We start from the raw sequence: 20,187 nt of genomic DNA on the forward strand, positions 1-20,187 counted from the left end.
ACATTATTTAGGTAGGTCATGTGTCTTTTACTGGGTTCCAATGCCTTATTACTTTGAGACTTTATTGCTCTAAGCTTTTTAAAGTTATCTAGAGTTTCTATCAATAATTCCACTAATTTATTTTTAAAAAGAGATGGAAGAGTTGAGGAACATACTTCACTTGATGGATCTTGGGTGGATTCATCGATCTTTGCCATAAGACAAAGGTTTGCTGTTTCTTCTGGTTGATCCTCATCTTCTTCCGAGTCAGTGGCTTCTCCCCAAGCTTCGATCATTGCCTTCTTGAAGTTGGGTTTGGCAAAGGTAGATTTGTTGAATCTTTCCTTGTATTGATCCTTTCCCTTGCCTTTCCCTTTTTCATTTTCCCACTGAGGGCAGTCTTTGATTTGATGGTCAGAATCACCGCACTTGAAACATCCTTGGTCAGACTTGGAACCGCTTGGTTTTCTCACTGAGTTCCTTCCTCTTAGATTTCCAGGTTTAGAGTTCCTGTAAAATCTTTTCATTCTTCTGAACAACGTAGCAACCTCTTCTTCATCGGGTTCTGAGTCCTCCTGTTCCTCAGCCTTGAGAGCAAGTCCTCGGTTCTCAGGAACAGCTGCTCCTAGATGTAATTCGTGAGTCATCAAGGATCCCGCCAATTGTTCAATGTTGAATTTGGTGAAGTCCTTTGTTTCAAATAATGTAGTGACCTTGGTTCTCCATCTATCATCCTGAGGCATGCTCCTTAGGATCTTCCTAACTTGTTCATCATAGGGAATAATTCTTCCAAGAGAAACTAGCTCATTAGTAATGTTAGTCAAACGAGTAAACATTTCCTGTATTGTTTCTCTTGGTTGCATTTCGAAACGTTTATACTTAGACATTAATAAATAAAATTTTGAACGTTTGACCTCATTAGTTCCTTCATGAGTTATTTGAAGGAGATCCCAAATTTGCTTTGCGCTCTTGCACCCCATAACTCTGTTATGTTCGTGAGGTCCAAGGCCGCAATGCAAGATTTTCACAACAATTGCATAGATTTCAAATTTCTCAAAATCTTCCTTAATTAGTAAATTCAGATATAGGTTTAGGAACTACCTCATTTTGAGCATTGGTCGTTGTTACCTCGAAATCGCCGACTTCTATGACTCGCCAGACTTGATAGTTCTCTGCCTTGATATAGATCTTCATCCTGTTCTTCTAGTAGGTGTAGAATTTTTCGTTGAACATTGGAGGTCTTTGAGTGGAATAACCTTCCTCGAGTTTCTCGTAAGCGTTCATACTTTCCAGGAACTTTTTCTCAACAAGGTTTCCTGTATTTTTGTGAGATCCTACTCTGATACCAACTGAAAGTTCAGTAGGAACACTTGACAAGAGGGGGGGTGAATTGTTTCTTGGGAACTTGGGTAAGTTTCTTGCGGAATTTAAACAATAAAGAGACTGAGAACAATGAGCGAAGAAAGATGTGAAACTGAGGAACCTTCTTGATCCTAATCAAGAAGAACATCACAACTCTTTTGTAATAATGCAATAACTCTATTACAAATAAACTCTTTAGCTCGAGTTCCTCTCGAATACGAGTTCCCCACAGCAATCCCCGTCGATTACTGTGCTCCTCTTTCTCACTCTAACTTAACTCTAAGTCGCTCTTTTTCTCTTTGACTTAACTCTAAGTCACTCTTTATCTCTCTGACTTAACTCTAAGTCACTCAAGGATCACTCAGCCCTTAAACCCAAGATACAATTTGATAAATAAACTCTAGTACATAATAAAGCTTATAGCAATAAGGAACTCAAGGAACACTCTATTTTGCAAACTGATTCTTTTAAAACGTTTAACCTCTTTAAGATATATTTTGTAGAGATCAGTTGTGTGTTTTGAAAAGCAAAAACTCTTCTCCTTTTATAGAGGAGTTTTACCTAAGGTTGGGTACCCATGTTCTCCTCAACTACCCACTAACTGTTACTGCTCAGTAACATGGGCATAGTTGGAGAGAAACATGGGAGACCAAATTAAAACACTAATTGCACGTTTAAACAGAAATACGTGGGAGAGTTTTAAGGATCATGGAAAATCTTTTGCTTGAGAAACAAGGAGAATGAAAACAGAATCCTATGTTTACATTTATTAATTAAATTCATTTTATTTATTAACAAAGATTTTCTAATTTAAAACTCTTTTATAATTACAGTTAACGTACCAAAATACTTATGTCCATTTCATTCCAAATTACGTATAAACATTATTAAATACTTACATAAATCCTAAACATAATCTCATATGTTGTACCTTTAGAAGCTTCACTCGAAGTCTTCCCAATTGGTTCCTTCTCTGGAACATCGAGGATCCACATAATATATGAGGATCCCGCCTTAGGAACTCGCCTAAGGATCTCGCCTTTGTAAACTTGCTTAATGATTAATTCTTCAATGTAGTGTCTGACATGGATCAAGTACTTGCTTATATTCCACGTTGCTTAGTTTATCCAACTCAGGATCTCCTTAACTTAGCATTATCCCTCTAAGGATCTCGAACCTACTATGCAACATAACTTAACCAATAGTCAGGAGTTTGCTTTGTCATCATCAAAACTTTAGGGTCAACAAATTATTTCAATTACTGGTAAAAAAGATGAAACTCCAATAAGAAATCTTACTATTAGAAAGTTCTCCATGTTTGATCTTCTGCCAGGTTTTGGTTTCCATGGAGATTAGCTTGAACCCAAATAATTTTTTTTTTTTTACAGAGCTGAAATTCACCCGTTGTGCTGCCCACAAAACGCGGCCAGAACCATGGTCCAGCCGCCCACAAATGGCGGCGGCGACCATGGCTCAAACGCAGATCTTGTGCGACTGAGCCATGGTCGCCCCCGCATTTGTGGGCGGCTGAGCCATGGTTCTAGTCGCGTTATGTTGGTGGCACTATGTTAAAAAAAAATTGAATTATTTTTTAATTGATTAAAAATAGATTAAAAAAAATAATTAAAAAAAATAAAAAAAACTGTTTAACATTTTCATAATTTCGTTTGTAATTGGTAACATACTAACATATTATTAAAATGTTGTGAATTTTGAACATTTCAATTTTTTTAGGTAAAGGTCACATAAAATTATAAAATTTCGTTTTTATGATTTTTTTGTTATATGTTTATTTTTAAAATTTCAATTATTATATTATTATTATATTATTATTATTATTATTTATAAATCAAATGCTAACAAAGTCAAACATTTTACAAATAATTAGTGGGCAGCCGAGATAACATTTTATTATTATTATTATTATTATTATTATTATTATTATTATTATTATTATTAGTTTTACTATATTTTTTAATACTATTAGTATTACTATTACTATTACTATTACTATTATTATGGGATATAATTTTATAAGGGCAAATCCTTCCTTTCATATAAAAAACGCGGATGATTTTAGCGTAGGCGGGCGTCGAATAACGATACACTAATTTTAAGGAGGGGTTTAGTACAGTGTACACCCTTTCATAAACAATGTATGGAAGCCCATACGCAACAAAAAAATGTCATGACAAGAGCCCTCTGAATTCAGGCTAGAAAACTAATATTTGGACATACATTGATACATAATTCATAAATAACGATTACAGTGACAGGATTCATGAATACCAGACGAAACAGAAAGCTTTGTGCAGGGTATGGATTACAACCAAAGATGATAGTAATAGTAATAACCAGAAATCAGGCTAGTTACTACAGGCCCCATACCCCACGTGCCGATCCTTGTTTGTTGTTTGGCCGAGATGTCAATTCATACAGAATTCTTGCAAAAGTATCAGCATGCTTACTTTCCGAGAAGAGTATCTCAGCAAATGCGTTCTCATATGCAAGGAGGGGAACTCTGTTTTGTGGTTCAGAAACTAGGCTCTCTAAAATAGTAGCAGCTTTTCGACAGATTTCTGGAACAGGATGTGGTGCTTTGACAACTTTCAACAGTCGATCTATCGCCCTGAAATATATTTATACATGTTTAGTGACCAACTGACCACCACCAAGTAGATAACAAGAGTCCACAAAACTCTTAAAGAGGTGATAGATATCAGAAAGCAAGCTCACCATCGTTCACTTGCCAGCTTTAACCTGCAGTCCATATTAACTTCCACAAGATTATACAGTGCCCCCACAGCCGCTGCCTGTGCATCAACAGCTGGTAAGCTTAGTATATTAACTAATCGCTTGTAAATCTGCAAAGATGTTGGTGTATCAAGATCAGTAACTTAAATAGGAAACTTAGAGGGAAAAAGTAGATGTTATGACAGGATGTAGCTGTCACCTGAGTAGCAAATGGAAGAAGAAACGTTTCATTATCAGGATTTATGATCAAACGGCCAAGCAGTTCTGCGGCCGCACAATGCCACGCTTTAACCTGAGATTCAAGCATGCCCATGATAGCTTGAACTGCACGCTTTTCTCTAAATCCAACAAGAATATTAACAACAGTCTCGCGGCTCTCAATACTTTATAATAGAAACAAGATAATTTGCTTACGTCATGTTAATATATGAAGGCTTTGATGAGCTGAATATTCTTAGATCAAGGTACGGGCCCAAATTCACTATTGTCTCGAGGGCATTTGTCACAAGTTCTTCATCTTCTAGAGAAAAATGGAAGCTGATAAGTATCATAACAGAATTGACTCTAACCGTATACTTCAAATTTTAATATGAACAAGCGTGTTCTTGTTTATTTACTCTCACCCGTGTTTTGATCTTCTATACACTGGAATACAGTTTCCAAACAATGACGGTGCTGAGCCATGATGATTTCATTTTCATACATGAATGAGAAGTTTCGGAGGATATTAGATGCAGCAACACCACACAGCTGCTTTTCTGCACGTCCATCATCATCTAGATTGAATAAACCATCTTCCTCAAACCACCAACCAGTAGGTCGCCTTGCTGCATTCTTTTGTGATGAATCTATACCAGAAGAACCAGACGGAACACTGCACAAACATTTTTCATAATAAGCTTTTAGGGAAACAAAATCAAAGCCAGCAAGCATAAGGATGAAGATGCTAAATAAAATTTACATGGATTGCGAGTAATTGTCACTGGAAGCCAAAGCCTCATATTCACTTCCAAAACCTGTTACAAGAGCATTTGCCCCCAACAACCTCACCCGCCGATTTCTGGAAATATCCTTAGGTAAAGCTATGTCACGCCAGTCATCAATCTGTAAAATAGAGAGCAAGGGTCCAGATCACCATTGCAAGTCAAATATTGCCTTTGTGTTAGAAGTCAGAGAAAAGCAGTATAGTCTCACTGAATTGACATACAATTTGAAGAAGAGCATCCAACAATCCAGGTATCTTAGCAAGTGGGATAGCATCTTTGCGAATTTCATCCTTTTCTTTGAAAGAGAGTACAGTCAGAGTATTTAGTGCCCATGTCAGATCACTCTTTAAGCCACTCTGCAGAGCCAAAACAAGCCTTTTCTGGTTTTGATCTGAAATTGATATTCAAAGAGTTTAAACTCATAAAGAAACACCTAAATACTCATAAAGAGACAGGGATAAATTTTACTTTTACTTTCAAAATTAAAAAAAAAAATATTTAAAAAATCTCCAGTGTTGTGTAGATGCAGAAATTTCCCACGATATAAAAAATAATAAAAAGAATCATTCTTGCTCTTTCACCTTTTCCATATTCACTGACTCATTTAAAGAACAATGATGTAAGTATGTAACATTCATACCAGAGTAAGTTAAAGGCACGAGGCATATCCAAGGTCACATCAGTGCCCCTAAACCAGCGACATTCAAGAGGCAATGAGGCATGTGGACCCACACGCCTCCAGCCATCTCATTATACAGCCCCTTATGAACCTTTGGCTCAGACACCTCTTGTATGCACGCAAATGCCTCCATCTTCTCTTTCTCTCTCTCTCTCCCCCCCTCTATGTCCTATTCTCTTAGTGCTGTCAATCTGAGTTATAGACTAAAGCCTTTTGTTTTTGACCCCCCTCTTATTCTCTTTTCCTATTCTTTTCCTCGTACTCTTTTTGTACACCCCCTCCCCCCCTCCCCCATGTCTTTCTCTTTCCTTAATCACAGTAACTCACACACCCCTTACCCCAGAAAATATTTAAATAGTTAGGTTGTTACTTATTTTGTATTGAGATTGAGCAATCAATTCAACTAATCCCCTCAGACTTGGCCACTTGGGATTGCTTACGTAGAACCTTAGGGATCCGGCACGGACATATAGAACGCCAGCCCGTAACTTAATTAATAGGAGTTATTTCACTTGTAATTTTTTTCAAACAATAACCAAGGGAGGATCATTTTGGTCAAAGAAAAACTTGGTTGGAAGATTAAAAAATGTGACCAAATGCGCACAATGTCTCAAGCATGTAAGTAAGATGTGAAGTACATTTTACTAAAAAAAATATGAAAAGGAAGAAAGTGAAATGTTTCAAAGAATATCTCAAATTTGACGGTTGAGATTGTGTTGTGTGAATGAAGCAGAGAAGTTCTTATTTGGATCATCCTGTTAGTAGATTCAATCCAAAAGAAACAAATAAAAAAAAAAGTGCAGCTTGACATGTACTTCACTCCTAATCCTGAAAATGCAACCAGAAGTCGAAAGGATGGGAAAGGAAAGGAGGGAGGCAACGAACCATTAATGAAGTACATATGAAGGAGTCAAGGGGTAAAACTTGTAGGGACTAGGGAGATAGTACTTTTATGATGCGGAAATTGTATTTACCGCAGCTAGTAATGATAGCTTTCAAGTAATAATTGAAGCGATTGGATGATACAATCTCCAAATAAAACCATCTAACGTGATTGAGATAAGAGTTCTTCTTTTAAGAAAGTAGCAGGAAAGAATACGAGTATGATGATGATATGAATTTTTACTAGGCAAACTAAAGATCTTGAGAACTATGTTTGTTATTTTATGTACGAAGTACATTCTTATTCTGTTCGTATTGTGCTCTATTTTTTACACGTGACTGTTACATGTATTATACCAATGAACTATGATTTCTTGGGTAATTTGTGGACTGTATATTATCAAATGTCTTCGTCTTTAAGCATTAATTATTGTCAGGAAAATTTATCAAAAATTTACCAATTAAATAACAATTTTGTGAGAGAAACCTTTTATTTAAATAAAAAGGTGGCATGAAACAACCTTTTAAGATTCCTTTTATTTTTCACAAGAAGGTACCCATTACCAGATTGCGACAATTGACAAAAACATATTACCATCATCTGCCCGTCACGTAACCATTAACCCCATTTTTTTCATTTTCCCCTTCCCTTTCCCCCATTTTCTTTATCTGACCTCTCTCCTCATTTGCACAGGAAAAAAAAAATCAAAAAAGGATCGGAGAGAGACTTCCAGAAAATCGGAAGTTTGGAATGTAAACCAAATAGTTAAGACACCTCGATTCTTGCAATCACTCATTATGATTACAACAATCCTGCTTGTTACAGAGTTAGACTTAGACATGCCTTTACACAATGCACGTCCCTTTTTGCAGAACAAATTTCGGACCCGACCTTGATTAAGTTCTAGAATACGGTCCAGAGAATAATATAGGAGCTTTAGAGTTCCGGGTATGGAACTGACCCAGATCAAACGTAAGCTAACCTTGGGGGTTTAACCGAGGAAAACCCCTCGAAGTAAGCAAACAGTTTAAGGGAAAATGAGAAAGTAGAAAGAAGTTAGAGCAAGTACTAAATGTATCCTCCAATAAATGGAGGAAATATTTATAGGCGGTGAAATTCAGTACTTTGGCCTATGGTGCTACATGTGTGGTGGCGTACTACTATTTGTCGTTATGCTTGGTGACAAGCCTCTTGGTGTCGGCCTGGGAGGGTAATCTTGTCTTGGTCATCAATATTGACCTTTCGGTGGACTTATTTATTTTGGCTTGCCTCTGGCTAGCTCGGTTTGACCTGGCTAATTGATTATATGACCCCATGCAACTAGTCTCCCAAGAGTTGGCTTAACTTTATTAAGTTGGGTCTTCTCTTGTCTGATTCTTCTTTGCAGGTTTAGCCATGGGTATAATCCCCGTACGACTCCATACCACTAGTCCACCGAGAGTTGATCTATTTTCGTAAAGTTGGTTTTTCCTTGATGTTTTTTATACAGTGGAGTTATGTGCACGTGCGACGATATGTATAGCTTTTTTGTCACGTTTCCTTGTATTGGACTTTACGGTACTTAGTAATCATTTTTGGAGAGTTGAATCGTCATTTCCTTAGGTTTTTGAACCGTCATTTTTTACCCTCTTCCACGTGTCTTTTATCGGGCTCCTATGAGGTGAACAATCTTTTAATCCTGCCTCCGCTAGAAGCGAACCGCCACGTATTGCATGTGTGTCTTTCTCCTACTGGCCCTCCATTTCTCATTTAAAAGGGTTCCCTCTCAGTTAAACTTGCCTTTTTTCACTTCACCTTCTACACCCCGAGCTATTTCACATACTCTCTCACTTCCATTCAATTTCGCTTCTTTCAGGTGACTTTAAGCTCAAAGTTTATGTCTTTCGCTATTTTCCGCTAACATTTCCAATTGCACGTTCTTTGGTTGTGTTTTTGTGGCATTGGTGGTGGTACTTTTCTGGGTTTGCTGTTTACATATGGCTCCATTGACGCTTCGAGTTCGTGTCTTCATCTTTTCAGGATATCTTTAATGTTCTTCGGTTCTGCCAGGTGTTGATGACTGCCTCAGCGGCTCAGCCTTTTCTGGGTTCGCATCAATCCCTCTCACTAACTAAGCATCCAAAAAACTTACCTGCAAATGCACTTTTTCAGAGGTTTAGCTTCATCCTGGCCTTTCTCAGTGCCAAAAACGTTTCCCGCTGCCTATGCCTTACTCCTTACAATGAATTCAGTCGTCCTTTTTTATTTGCAAAGATCTTGTCTGCCATTTTTTGGTATGTTGCACCTGCGTTCTTTAGTCCGAACGACTTTGCCTTGCAATTATAGACTCCTGCCTCCATAATGAAAGTTGTCTTTTTCAACAAACTGATTTGATGATAACCTGATAAAGCGTCAATGAAGCTTAGCAGAGCATGTCCATTAGTGGTGTCCATCTTTTCAGACTTCAAATTTGCTTCTATGTAATTGAATTTATGAAAGGGTGCATTACAAGTCTTAAGAGATTTTGACTGAGCCAGAAAAGAAAAGAATGCACTTGATGAGGATAAGTTGCTTCCTCTATAAGTTCGTGAAGAAGGTTGAACGAGTGGAATGAGGGGGGCGCCTCGATCGAGAAAAAAGAATAGTAACCCCTAGTTACAAGAAGTGGGATACCTAAATTCAATCTATGATCAAGTTGTTCGTTATGAAACAGTTGAGGTCTTTTTGGACACCTTGGGCTTTGGAATGGATTCACTTGGGAGTAAGAAGTGGTGCGTGGGCTTGAAGAGTGGCGCGTGGGCCTGGTTGTTTAAGCCCATACTATCATGATTGCTTTCACAAGCCATTAGCATACCTGTAGAGATGTAGTTTACATGTTGGAGACTTCGAATTATTTGATTAATTAGTGGAATGATATAGGCGTGCAACCCAAGTTAATTAGTTAATCTAGTTCTCCTACAGCTTGTAGCTTAAAACACTTGCATGTTCTTTCGCCTATAAATATAACACTTACATATCATTTAGCCTATAAATATAACACTTGCATATCTTTTAGCCTATAAATATAACACATACACCATCAAATCAGATGACGTTTATGAATATTGAACATTGTTTGTTGATAGAAATCTGAACTTTTGTGAGGCAAGCTTAGACTAGAGGATTAATCGTTGCCTTTAATTCAAACTCAAGAAAATTGCTCTTGAATCTATACTAAACATTAAAGCATAATCATCACTTATTTCCTTCCATCTTCCATAAATAATACTTGGATCATCAAGATCCGTATCAGCAGTTCAACAATATTGCAGCAGTTTATTTTTTCCAAATATCATGGTCAGTCATCAAAGTAGCAAGAGAACATACAAGGATGTTACTGAATACAAATACCAGAGAGTTGATCATGGTTCTCACCCCAAAGTACCTTAATTTTAAAAGCGAAACCTTACTCATTCAGAAATTGAACCATTACCAGCCTTCAAGCCAATGGGAAAGTTTAAGTATGCAAACTAGGGGTGGTACAGAAATGACCCTAAACTTTTTTCTTTTAAGAAGAAAAGCAAGCCAAAAAATTTATCAATTAAATCGAGTATCTGCCAAAGTGAGACTATTTTAGAGGACCAAGTCCGAATAAACTTGATCAAATTTTACATTGAGACCACCTTGCCATTAGACGAGTTATAGGCCCTTTTCAATGAATCTTAATCTCATAAGACCAATTTTTTTCTTTTAATGATGCAGGTATTAATCAATCACCGTCTGTAAAGCCCAATATCCCATTTGTGCGCAAAATTTAAGCAACACGAAACGAAATGACAGGTTTTTCTAAAAAAATGCACCCAAAATTAGAACCTATAATCCAACTTCTAAAAATTAACAATTAAAATAAATAAATCTTCAACAATGAAAAAGAGCAGGGCAAAAGATACAACATTGAAATCTAAAACACGTTGAGGGAAGTAGAGAGGTGGGAGTAAGAGGAAGAGACAAACCAGCAAAGGCGCTGTGGACCTGAAGGGTAGGGCCCAGAAGAGTGTGAGGTGCAGCAGAATCGGCGGCGGCAGCAACAGCGGCGACGGCAGCGCTGTTAGTTCCACTCCCGAGCGGACGTCCCCTCTTCGGCGCCGGAGTGGAGGCTCCACCACCTCCGGACCCTCCTTGCTTCACCTGTTCTCTCTTTTGCATTTCTTTTTTTCCAATTTTTGGTTTTGTTCAACAACACCAAGGGCAGGTTTAATTTGGCACTAGTGGTTTAAAAAATTAGCGAAGGGAAGCGATATCCAACTAATATATTAAAGGAAAAAATCTAATATATATTATATAATATATATATATATATATATAAAGGAGACATATTTGTTGAATTATTAGAGCGCCACGTAGTATTACTAATGATTTCGGCCAATGAAAAATAAGATTTCTAATTTATTTTTGAATTAAAAAAATCAATTTTCACGTAGATAATTAATTAGGTGCCACGTAGATATTTTAATTAATTAATTACTAATATATACAACTCCATCTAAAATCAAATACTCTAATAATTAAAAAATAAATCTAAAATAAAATTCATCCAAAATCAAACACTAATCTAAAATAAAATAAATAAGATTCAATTTAATATCAAACATTAATCCAATATTAGAGCGCCACATAATGGTTTCTGCAAAAATGAAAAATAAGATTTCAAAATTAATTTTAAATTAAAAAAAATAGAGTTTCATGTAGATAAATAATTAAGTGTCAGGTAGATATTTTTATTAATTAATTATTAATATTATGCATATACAATTTCGTCCAAAAATAAACACTCTCACAATTAAAAAAAATAAGATTCAATTTAAAATCAAACATTAATCCAATATTAGAGCGCCACATAATGGTTTCTGCCAATGAAAAATAAGATTTCAAAATTAATTTTGAATTGAAAAAAAGTAGAGTTTCACGTAGATAAATAATAAAGTGCCACGTAGATATTTTTATTAATTAATTATATTAATATTACGCATATACAATTTCATCCAGTAAACGGCGGCAGTAACTCTAACTGTCCTAAGGTAGCGTCGTTTTTTGATGGTTTTTCCCCTTCTCACAGCTGCTCTTTCCACTTGATTATTGATGGAGCTGGCTTAAAAAAAAATGGTTTAGACCCGCAAAAACAAACACTCTCATAATTAAAAAAAAAAAAAAATCTAAAATAAAATTCAATGCAAAATAAAAAACTAATCTAATCTAATTTATAAAATTGGTATATACAAATGAGTTTTATTTAAACATGACAATTTAATAGAATCCATGCATCGCACGGGCTAAAATCTAGTATTTCTAATAATCCATTCTTCCAACGATTTTTCATTAATAATTCAATCTTTAAATTTTGAAATTTTGTGAAATATTACCTTCATTTTTTTTAAGTTTTATTAATTACTACCTTATAAAAACTTTTTTATATTTTCCTACTTGTAAGTTATATATGTTTGAGTAACACTATGTTGTAACAGTACACGTTAAATTTTTCCGTTTGTGAGCCCCACCCAACTGCAGAAGTGAAAGCAAAGAGAAAACCCCACGTTTTAATTTCTTTCTCACTTTCTCTATCCTCCGCTTCTTAACCCCTCTTCCTTCTCTTTGCTCTGTTTTTCAGTTTCTTTTCGCAATATATAAAATAATCTCAAGGAGTAGCCGTCGAGGCTCCTCCTTCTCCTTCCTCGTCTTTGTTCAGCAGCTCTCACTCTTTCTCTTTCTCTTTCTCTCTCTCTCTCCTCTTTTTTCCCTCCGGCAACCTTTGCGTCGTGGCCCACCTGAAGGTGGTTAGTCACCCAACAGCGGTAAGAACAACCACTTTGAGATTTCATCCCGTTTATTTTTCCCATTTGATTTGCGCAACAAATTGCGTGAATTGGATAAGGTATCAACCAACATTTTGATCGGATTTTGGGTCGAATTTTCATATATTGGGGTTCATATCAAAATTGGGGCACAAATCAGTTTTATGCATAAATTAATAGATTATTTGGGCATAAATTAGGTCGAAAATCGAAATTAAATGAGCTGAATAATCAGATTATTTAGCTGAATGATTTCGAATTAATCTTGGTTTTGTTTCGATTTTATTCCTCCCTATGAAACTTATACAATTAATCAATTAATATTTGCATAAATTGTCATGTTGATCGAAATTTTGGGGGCGATTTAAGCATAATACAAATCTTATTTTGAAACTATTTTTTTGTCTCTTTTTTTTTTCCGACTATGACAAAAAAAATTGACGAGCATATATTTTTGTATAAAATCTCATGTGTTGAAGATGGCTCGGAAGAATCTTCCAATTAAACAAATAAGTAAGCATTAATCTCATATTATACTACTTAAAGTACATAGTTTTAACAATTTAATACCTTATTTGTCCCCTGAGAAGACAATAAAGAATAAATGTGAGGACAAAGATTGAGAAAGAGGAAAGAGAAATTCGTTGATAGGGGAGTAAATTGAGGACTCAGGGGTAAATTCAAGTTAAAAAATGGAAGAAAGTCGTTGGGGTTGGGGCACACAAACGGAGAATTTAACGTCTACTGTTACAAGGTAGTGTTACTTAAACATATGAAACTTATAAGGTAGGAAAATATTAAAAAAAAATTATAAGGTAGTAATTCACAAAACATCCAAACATTAAGTAGTTTTTCACAAAAATTCCTTTAAATTATTATCTAATAATCCAACCTATATACCCCATTTACTTTTATTCCATCCATATATTGATAACAGTGTAAGAAGGTCAACACATTTTTTAATTTTTTCTTCACCCTCTCTACTCAAATTTACTTCTTCCTTCCTCCTTCCTTTCTTATTGCTTTCTTCTTCCTTCCTCCAACATTGCATCATCCTTCGCCTTCCTTCCACCTCACCAAACTCCAGCCCTAACAAACTCCAGCCCTAACAAACACCATCTACAATAATAAACACCAAGCTAGGTATACCCTCCCTTATTTCTCCTTTTCTCCAATGCATAAAACACTCCTTCAACACCTCTCCACAATCACCCACGCATCCCCACCTCCATCAACCAAATTGACCCATCCACCATCTCTACATCACTCACACCATTAACACCCCTTCCTCTCCCCGATCCGTCCAGCAATGCCCCGCACCTATAGGCAATTCCAAACAACCTTCAATTCCTCACCCATCTCCTATGAATTTCAACTATATGCCACTTATTAATCGAATAACTCACAAATCAAATATCAGACATCACATCAAATAATGTGATTATACCACAATCAAGTAGTTTCTTCATTATAGAACTTCTTTAACCTATGGACATCGAAGTCTGGTTAGCAATTGCGAGGCCGCGACGGCTGCGACTAACATGTACCGCATAATTGGATTAAGCCCATTATTGGAACTTTGATGTGGTATTTTTTGGTTAATTGAGATGATAATTCATTATCTAGTTTCTAGGATGTACAACTCTAAATCTATGGGTTTGTTAATTTTATGGGGTTTTCTTGTTTTGAATTTTATAAAGAATTGTCATTCGATCAACTTACTTAAAGGTTAATCAGTTATCTTTTTTGTGTGGGTTGTAATTAATTTGGGAGGTTTTGTGTAATATTTTTTTGAACACCGTCAAATTGGATGAAATCCATGTTTGCCTTCGGTAGAGGAAGATGATGGAATGAAAGAGGATGAAGGAAAGTGACAGGCTAAAGTCGTATCACCTTATCAAAAATAACCTAAGTTCACTAGCTAGGTAGCAAAGGGAAGTCAGGATCGAATCCACAAGGAAACAGTGTTCTTTCTATTACTAATTAACTAATCTAGACTATTGGTATCAAAAGGTTTGAATTGGTTTGTATGCTAAACTAAGGCAATAATCGAAATAGAGTGTAACAATATTAAGGGAATCTAGGGCAGCGGTTCACCACAAATGCAGACCGGGATTGGACAACGAACATTAACAATCAATTAACAATCACAACTAGGAAAACATGCATCTCTCGAATATTATGAATTCCTTAGGATAAAACAACTAGCAGGCTCTCACTATGTACTAGAAATAATTCATATCTAATAGCCACAGACCAAAAACATCAGATTTATACCTCTCGGCGCATAATCTAAAGTTAATCAAACTCTAATCAAAATAGTCCGTCCGAACAGAATTGACGAGCAATAATAATAAGCTATAGAAATTATAATCAATCAATCAATAATCAAGTCCACATATAATCCCAAACATGCATTCATGGATCTCCTAAACCCTAGAAATTGAACTACTCACTCATGATCACAAATAACAAAGCGATTAATATGATGGAAAACATGATTAAAGCAACAAAGTAAATTAAAGTAAGAAATAATACCAAATTGAAGAACAAGGAAATAATAAAGCTTGAATCTTTTATTAGAATTAAAAACTAAGTGTTTGAAGAAATTAGAGAGAGAGTAAAATAGAATAAGTGCTCAAAAGTAGAATAAAAAGAGGTCTCTAAAAATAATAGGGCTTAGAATATATAGTTTGCCCAAAATAAAGCCTAAAAGCCGGAAAAGAAACTCGCGAAAAACTGCAGAAGGTTGGCATCGCCCGATCGGGCGTCACTTCGCCCGATCGGGCGATGTGCTCGATAGTCGGCCCGATCGGGCGGTTTGCGAAATGTTCACAGCTGCACCCAGAAGGCCGCCCGATCCGGACCGGGCGAAGTGCGCCCGATCGGGCGTGCACAGAAAGCTTCAAATCTCTTTTCTTTCGCCCGATCTTCGCGATTCGCCCTCGGCTCACAGGGCGATTTGCAATCATCAACATCTTTCGCCCATATCACCGAGTCTAACTCCCGGGGCTCAACCATAAGCATCCAAGGCTCCCGAAAGTCGACGATAATGGTCCCGAACTTCCTCGGGCTCGTGTAGTGGCCTAAATCACCATGAAACGGGTCTAAAAAGACCAATTTCTCACTAATCAAACCTGAAACTTAAGGCACACTCAATAACACATATTAGTACTAAAAACGGCTCCTAAGAGCTCATTTGACGCATAAAAGTACTAAGGGACGGGGGTAAAATACTATATAAAACACACATATCAAACTTGTTAGGTTATGATACATATGACAATTCATAAATCATGCGGAAACAATCATTAAGCCAGGAATACATATTATTTACACATAATCATATAGCATAATTTAGATGCATACTCTTTGTTGCGTGCCTTCCCTAGCTGCGCCCGAACCGAACAAGAACAAGTATTTTAGGACTCCAAGTGTCGTCCCTCCGTAGATAGTCCACAGCACGTCCGGATCCGCCTTAAGATTGACCAACTAGAATCGCCCTTAAGGTACTAAAGATTTTCGGCACTTATGGTCAAGAAATGTGTCTGAATTTTCTCTCAAAAACTCACTTTGAATACTTGAATAATCTTGTATAAATAATGACCCCTAGGCCCTTATTTATAGAGGTATGGAAAAGGAATTGTAATCCTACTAGGATGTGGATTTGTTAATTAGAACTTTATTAGGACTCTAAATAACAAAGCAATTCTAATAAGATTAGGATTTTAATCTTCGCACGAATCCCAATAGAATTAGGATTTCCGGCATACGCATCGCACAAGCCGTGCACCCGCGCAGGCCTTGCGGCCCACGACAAGCGCACAGCCCATGTGCGGTGCTGCGTGCGCGCGCGCGCCCTTGGCTGGGCCTGGCCTTGCGCTGGGCCTGGTCGAGGCGTGCGTTGCGTGCGGCTCGCTAGGCGATGGCCTGGCTTCGTGCTGGGCCTTCGTCTAGCGGGCCTCGTCCGATGCTAATTCGTACGATACGCTTCCGATTAAATTCCCGATTCCGGAATTCATTTCCGATACGAACAACATTTAATATTTCCGATTCCGGAATTAATTTCCGTTTCGAACAAATATTTAATATTTCCGTTTCTGACAATATTTCCGTTTCCGGCAATATTTCCGATTCCGGCAATATTTCCATTTCCGATAATATTTTCCGATACGTACCATGTTTCCGTTTCTGGCAACATCTACGACTTGGATAATATTTATATTTCCGATACGATCCATATTTCCGTTTCCGGCAATATCATCGTTTCCGGAGTATTCATTTCTTGCCTGTGACGATCTCAGCTCCCACTGAAACCAAGATCCGTCGATTCCGAATATCCATAGATGGAGTATTTTATGCCATTAAATACTTGATCCGTTTACGTACTATTTGTGTGACCCTACGGGTTCAGTCAAGAGTAAGTTGTGGATTAATATCATTAATTCCACTTGAACTGAAGCGGCCTCTAGCTAGGCATTCAGCTCACTTGATCTCACTGAATTATTAACTTGTTAATTAATACTGAACCGCATTTATTAGACTTAACATAGAATGCATACTTGGACCAAGGGCATTATTTCCTTCAGTCTCCCACTTGTCCTTAGGGACAAGTGTGCATTTCCTAATTCCTTTGTCGCTCGATGCTTGCTCTTGAACATAAGGTAAGAGTTGTCATCCTTATTATGTCCAGAGGTGTTTCTCGGTTTCAGAGTTCAACTGATCAAATAAACAGAGAATCATAGCCTATGATTCATCCGAGCACGGCCATGCATTTCACAGTTTCTAGCTCTCCGAGTGGCCTTGTACAACTTTTAAGCATCTCATCCCGATTTATGGGAGGACAATCCCAATCTTGCGATCTTGAGATTAGACTTCGTTTGATAGGTGATTACCTGAGCGTTGCCTTTATAGCCTCCTTTTACGGTGCGACGGTTGGTCAACGTCAAAGCAACCAGTTCTCAAACAAGTAATCTCAAATCACTCAGGTATTGACACTACAAAAATAGGGTGCATATTTAGACCGATCAGTTTCGACGCTGTTGGAAAGGGTCGCATGGGTAAGGGGGGCGCGAATATATAATCTGCATATTTCGACGGTTTGTACAGTCGAAACAAATTTCGACTTTCCGGAGCGTCGATATGTGCATAAAAAGACACGTGGGTAACACGTGTTGCATAAAGAATTTATTTTTCACAAAAATTCCCGCCTAACTGAAACTTTCGCAATCCCGCTTTACTGGGCTGCAACTTCCACGTTTCTCTCAACTCCTCCATCACCGACCTTGCTAGCTAGCTCCAAAACCTAACCACCCTCCGACGAATCCGACGAATCCGTCCTCTATCATCACGTTCAACACCGTTAGCGCCCTTGGATTTCGTCTTCAACCTATACCGTTAGCAGAATCAAATCCCTCAATTCTCTCAGTTCATCCCACTTTTATCTCACTTCTCATCCTATATTTTCAAGGAAATCGCAATTGAATTCGAAATTCGCCCAAAAAATTCAAGATAAATTCGCTGCTTCCTCTGTTTTTTTGTTGGAGAAATTTGAGCATCATCTGGGTTTTGAGTTGCTGCTTCCTTGGTGTATCTGATAAATCCGCTCAATTCTTGACTGTAATTCGATCTTCCAGGTTAGTTTTCTTGTTTTTTTATTTTTTTTATTTTTACTTTTGTTGCTGAAATTGTATGTTTTAACTTTTAAGTTCTTCTCTACATATTTAAAATATTTTCAGGAAATATATATACAAATTGTATGGTTATTTAGTTTTTGTAGCTGTATTTTGTGAAATAATTGTCTCAACATCTTGATCGAAAAGAGTTTTTTTGGAATTTTTGCTTCAATTCGTGTATTTGTTGATGTATTTTCTTTAAACTTGGGTTATGTGTTTAGCTGTCTAGGTTAGGCTTGATAGTGTGGATGTAAAAACAAAAATCTGGATTTAATTATTCCAGAAAATACCAAGAGCTATTGGCTTTTTTTACATGATGATTGGCTTTTTTTCTATCCTTTTTCTGTTGGCTTCCAGGAGTCAGCAGGATTGGTGATCATACCTGATGGATTTGTTTTTCACTTAATGTTATTTTGGCATGTATATTGGCTGCAAGAGACCTTTAATACGATATCAACCACCAATAACTTGAGAAATGATAACATGGAATGGATATCAACAAGAACTGCATCAAACAGACCTAAATGAACTCCCAAAAATTATGGTTCAGTAACTGATTCCAGTAGTTTTGTTATGGTTTAGATGTAAATCCCGGAATTGAGAAAGTTTACTTACAGAAAATTTGTATTGGTCCAGTGAGTTTGTTAATGGTTTAGGAATAAGGACTGTAATTTAGGGAGATTGCTTATGGAATACGGTAATGCTTCCTGTTATGTTATTATTCGACAAATGTATGAGGTGAGACGCTTTAGTGTGGTGATTCCATTTGGGATATTTTACTAGAGAGAAATCTTTTCTACTAAAGGAGAACAATGCGTCTCTTTGTATGTCTACCCAGATAAGATTACTTGCTGCTTTATTGCCTACTGCATTCATAACTGTCTGAAATGCAGATAAGAATCTACATTTAGCAAAGCATGGAACTGAAAGAAAGCACCACCCCCGAGTTTTAGGTCTGAACTCTGAACACCAACCTGTAGTTTGGCATCTTGGATATGACCTGTCCCAGATTCGTAGTTGTGTTTTGAGAGTCAAATAAATGTTATCCTGTTAAACTCAACTAGTAATGTACATTATGTCTTCCTTTTTAATGGGCGTATCATTGTCGCCCTTTTTCATACTCCGCTTCTGCGTTGGGTCTGGTTGCCCTCGCTTCTATCCTATAATGCGTATCATCTTGTTTTCCATTCTCTATGATTATGCCATATCACCTACAGTAACCAATCAATAACATTAAATACCTGGGTTTAAGTTAGTGATGTGTCGAAACATAATCAGGACACGACATGAGACTTAAGAGTTGACAGTTGAGACTTGAGACATGATCTAAAACCATTCCTGAGTTAGGTTGTGAACCCCTCAAATGAAGAAGAAAGAATTTTGAAGAGTCCGTCTGGGTTATCAGTATGTACCTATCAAAATGATCCAACGAACACGGGTTTAGAGCACAAAGAAGTAAAATTACTAAATCAGAAACAAGAAATTATTATATCAAAGATTAAAATTTTCACAATAAAATATCCTTGTTGTTTTCTCCCATATTAGGTTTATTCTAATCAGATCAGTTCTGATCAATTATGATGTTCTGTTCTGATCCGTTCTGATCAGATCAGTTCTGTTAGTTCTGATCAGATAGTTATGTTCTGATCAGTTCTGATCAGATCATTCTGCTCTGATCAGCTCCAGTAATAGTATCCTTGTTGTTTTCTCCCATATTAGATGTGTTCTGGTCAGATTAGTTCTGATCAGTTATGATGTTCCGTTCTGATCAGATCAGTTCTGTTCTGATCAGTTCAGATCAGATCAGTTCTGTTCTGATCAGTTCAGATCAGATCAGTTCTGTTCTGATCAGTTCTGATCAGATGAGTTCAGTTCTGATCAGTTCTGATCAGATCAGTTTTTATCGGTTCAGTTCTGACCAGTTTGTTCAGATCCGTTCTGTCTTAAGGATTTCAGTTTCAACCTGTTCATAGAGCTGCTTCTACTTCACATTCTGTAGATCCAAATATCTTCTACTGAATTTTTTTTCTCTTATTGTGCTAGCTAGGTATTTAAATACATG

At 36.9% G+C, this 20,187-nt stretch overlaps 1 protein-coding gene across 2 annotated transcripts; it reads right to left on the minus strand.

The window, feature by feature from the left end:
- Positions 1-3,433: 3,433 nt before the first annotated feature.
- On the minus strand, positions 3,434-10,876 carry LOC110790261 (armadillo repeat-containing protein LFR). Of its 2 annotated transcripts, none has more exons than XM_021995050.2 (8): positions 10,615-10,876; positions 5,303-5,472; positions 5,057-5,199; positions 4,719-4,969; positions 4,510-4,612; positions 4,295-4,433; positions 4,078-4,205; positions 3,434-3,970 (listed from the first exon to the last, which is right to left on the minus strand). In XM_021995050.2, the coding sequence occupies exons 1-8, from the start codon at positions 10,805-10,807 to the stop codon at positions 3,715-3,717; spliced, it is 1,383 nt and encodes a 460-aa protein (XP_021850742.1). In that variant the 5' UTR covers positions 10,808-10,876; the 3' UTR covers positions 3,434-3,714. The 2 variants fall into 2 exon arrangements, with proteins under 2 accessions (XP_021850742.1, XP_021850741.1); XM_021995049.2 differs by having other exon boundaries at positions 4,510-4,615.
- Positions 10,877-20,187: the final 9,311 nt, after the last annotated feature.

This window comes from Spinacia oleracea, chromosome 2, assembly GCF_020520425.1.
Source record: "Spinacia oleracea cultivar Varoflay chromosome 2, BTI_SOV_V1, whole genome shotgun sequence".
Taxonomy (NCBI): Eukaryota; Viridiplantae; Streptophyta; class Magnoliopsida; order Caryophyllales; family Amaranthaceae; genus Spinacia; species Spinacia oleracea.

What these genes read in the sequence shown, in the direction of transcription:
- LOC110790261 (XM_021995049.2), bottom strand. Translation starts at nt 10,807, where the DNA reads ATGCAAAAGAGAGAACAGGTGAAGCAAGGAGGGTCCGGAGGTGGTGGA. An exon ending in TGGATGCTCTTCTTCAAATT is followed by an intron (nt 5,200 to 5,302) that starts GTATGTCAATTC and finishes TCTATTTTACAG; the next exon opens with ATTGATGACTGGCGTGACAT. An exon ending in TTCTTCCATTTGCTACTCAG is followed by an intron (nt 4,206 to 4,294) that starts GTGACAGCTACA and finishes ACATCTTTGCAG; the next exon opens with ATTTACAAGCGATTAGTTAA.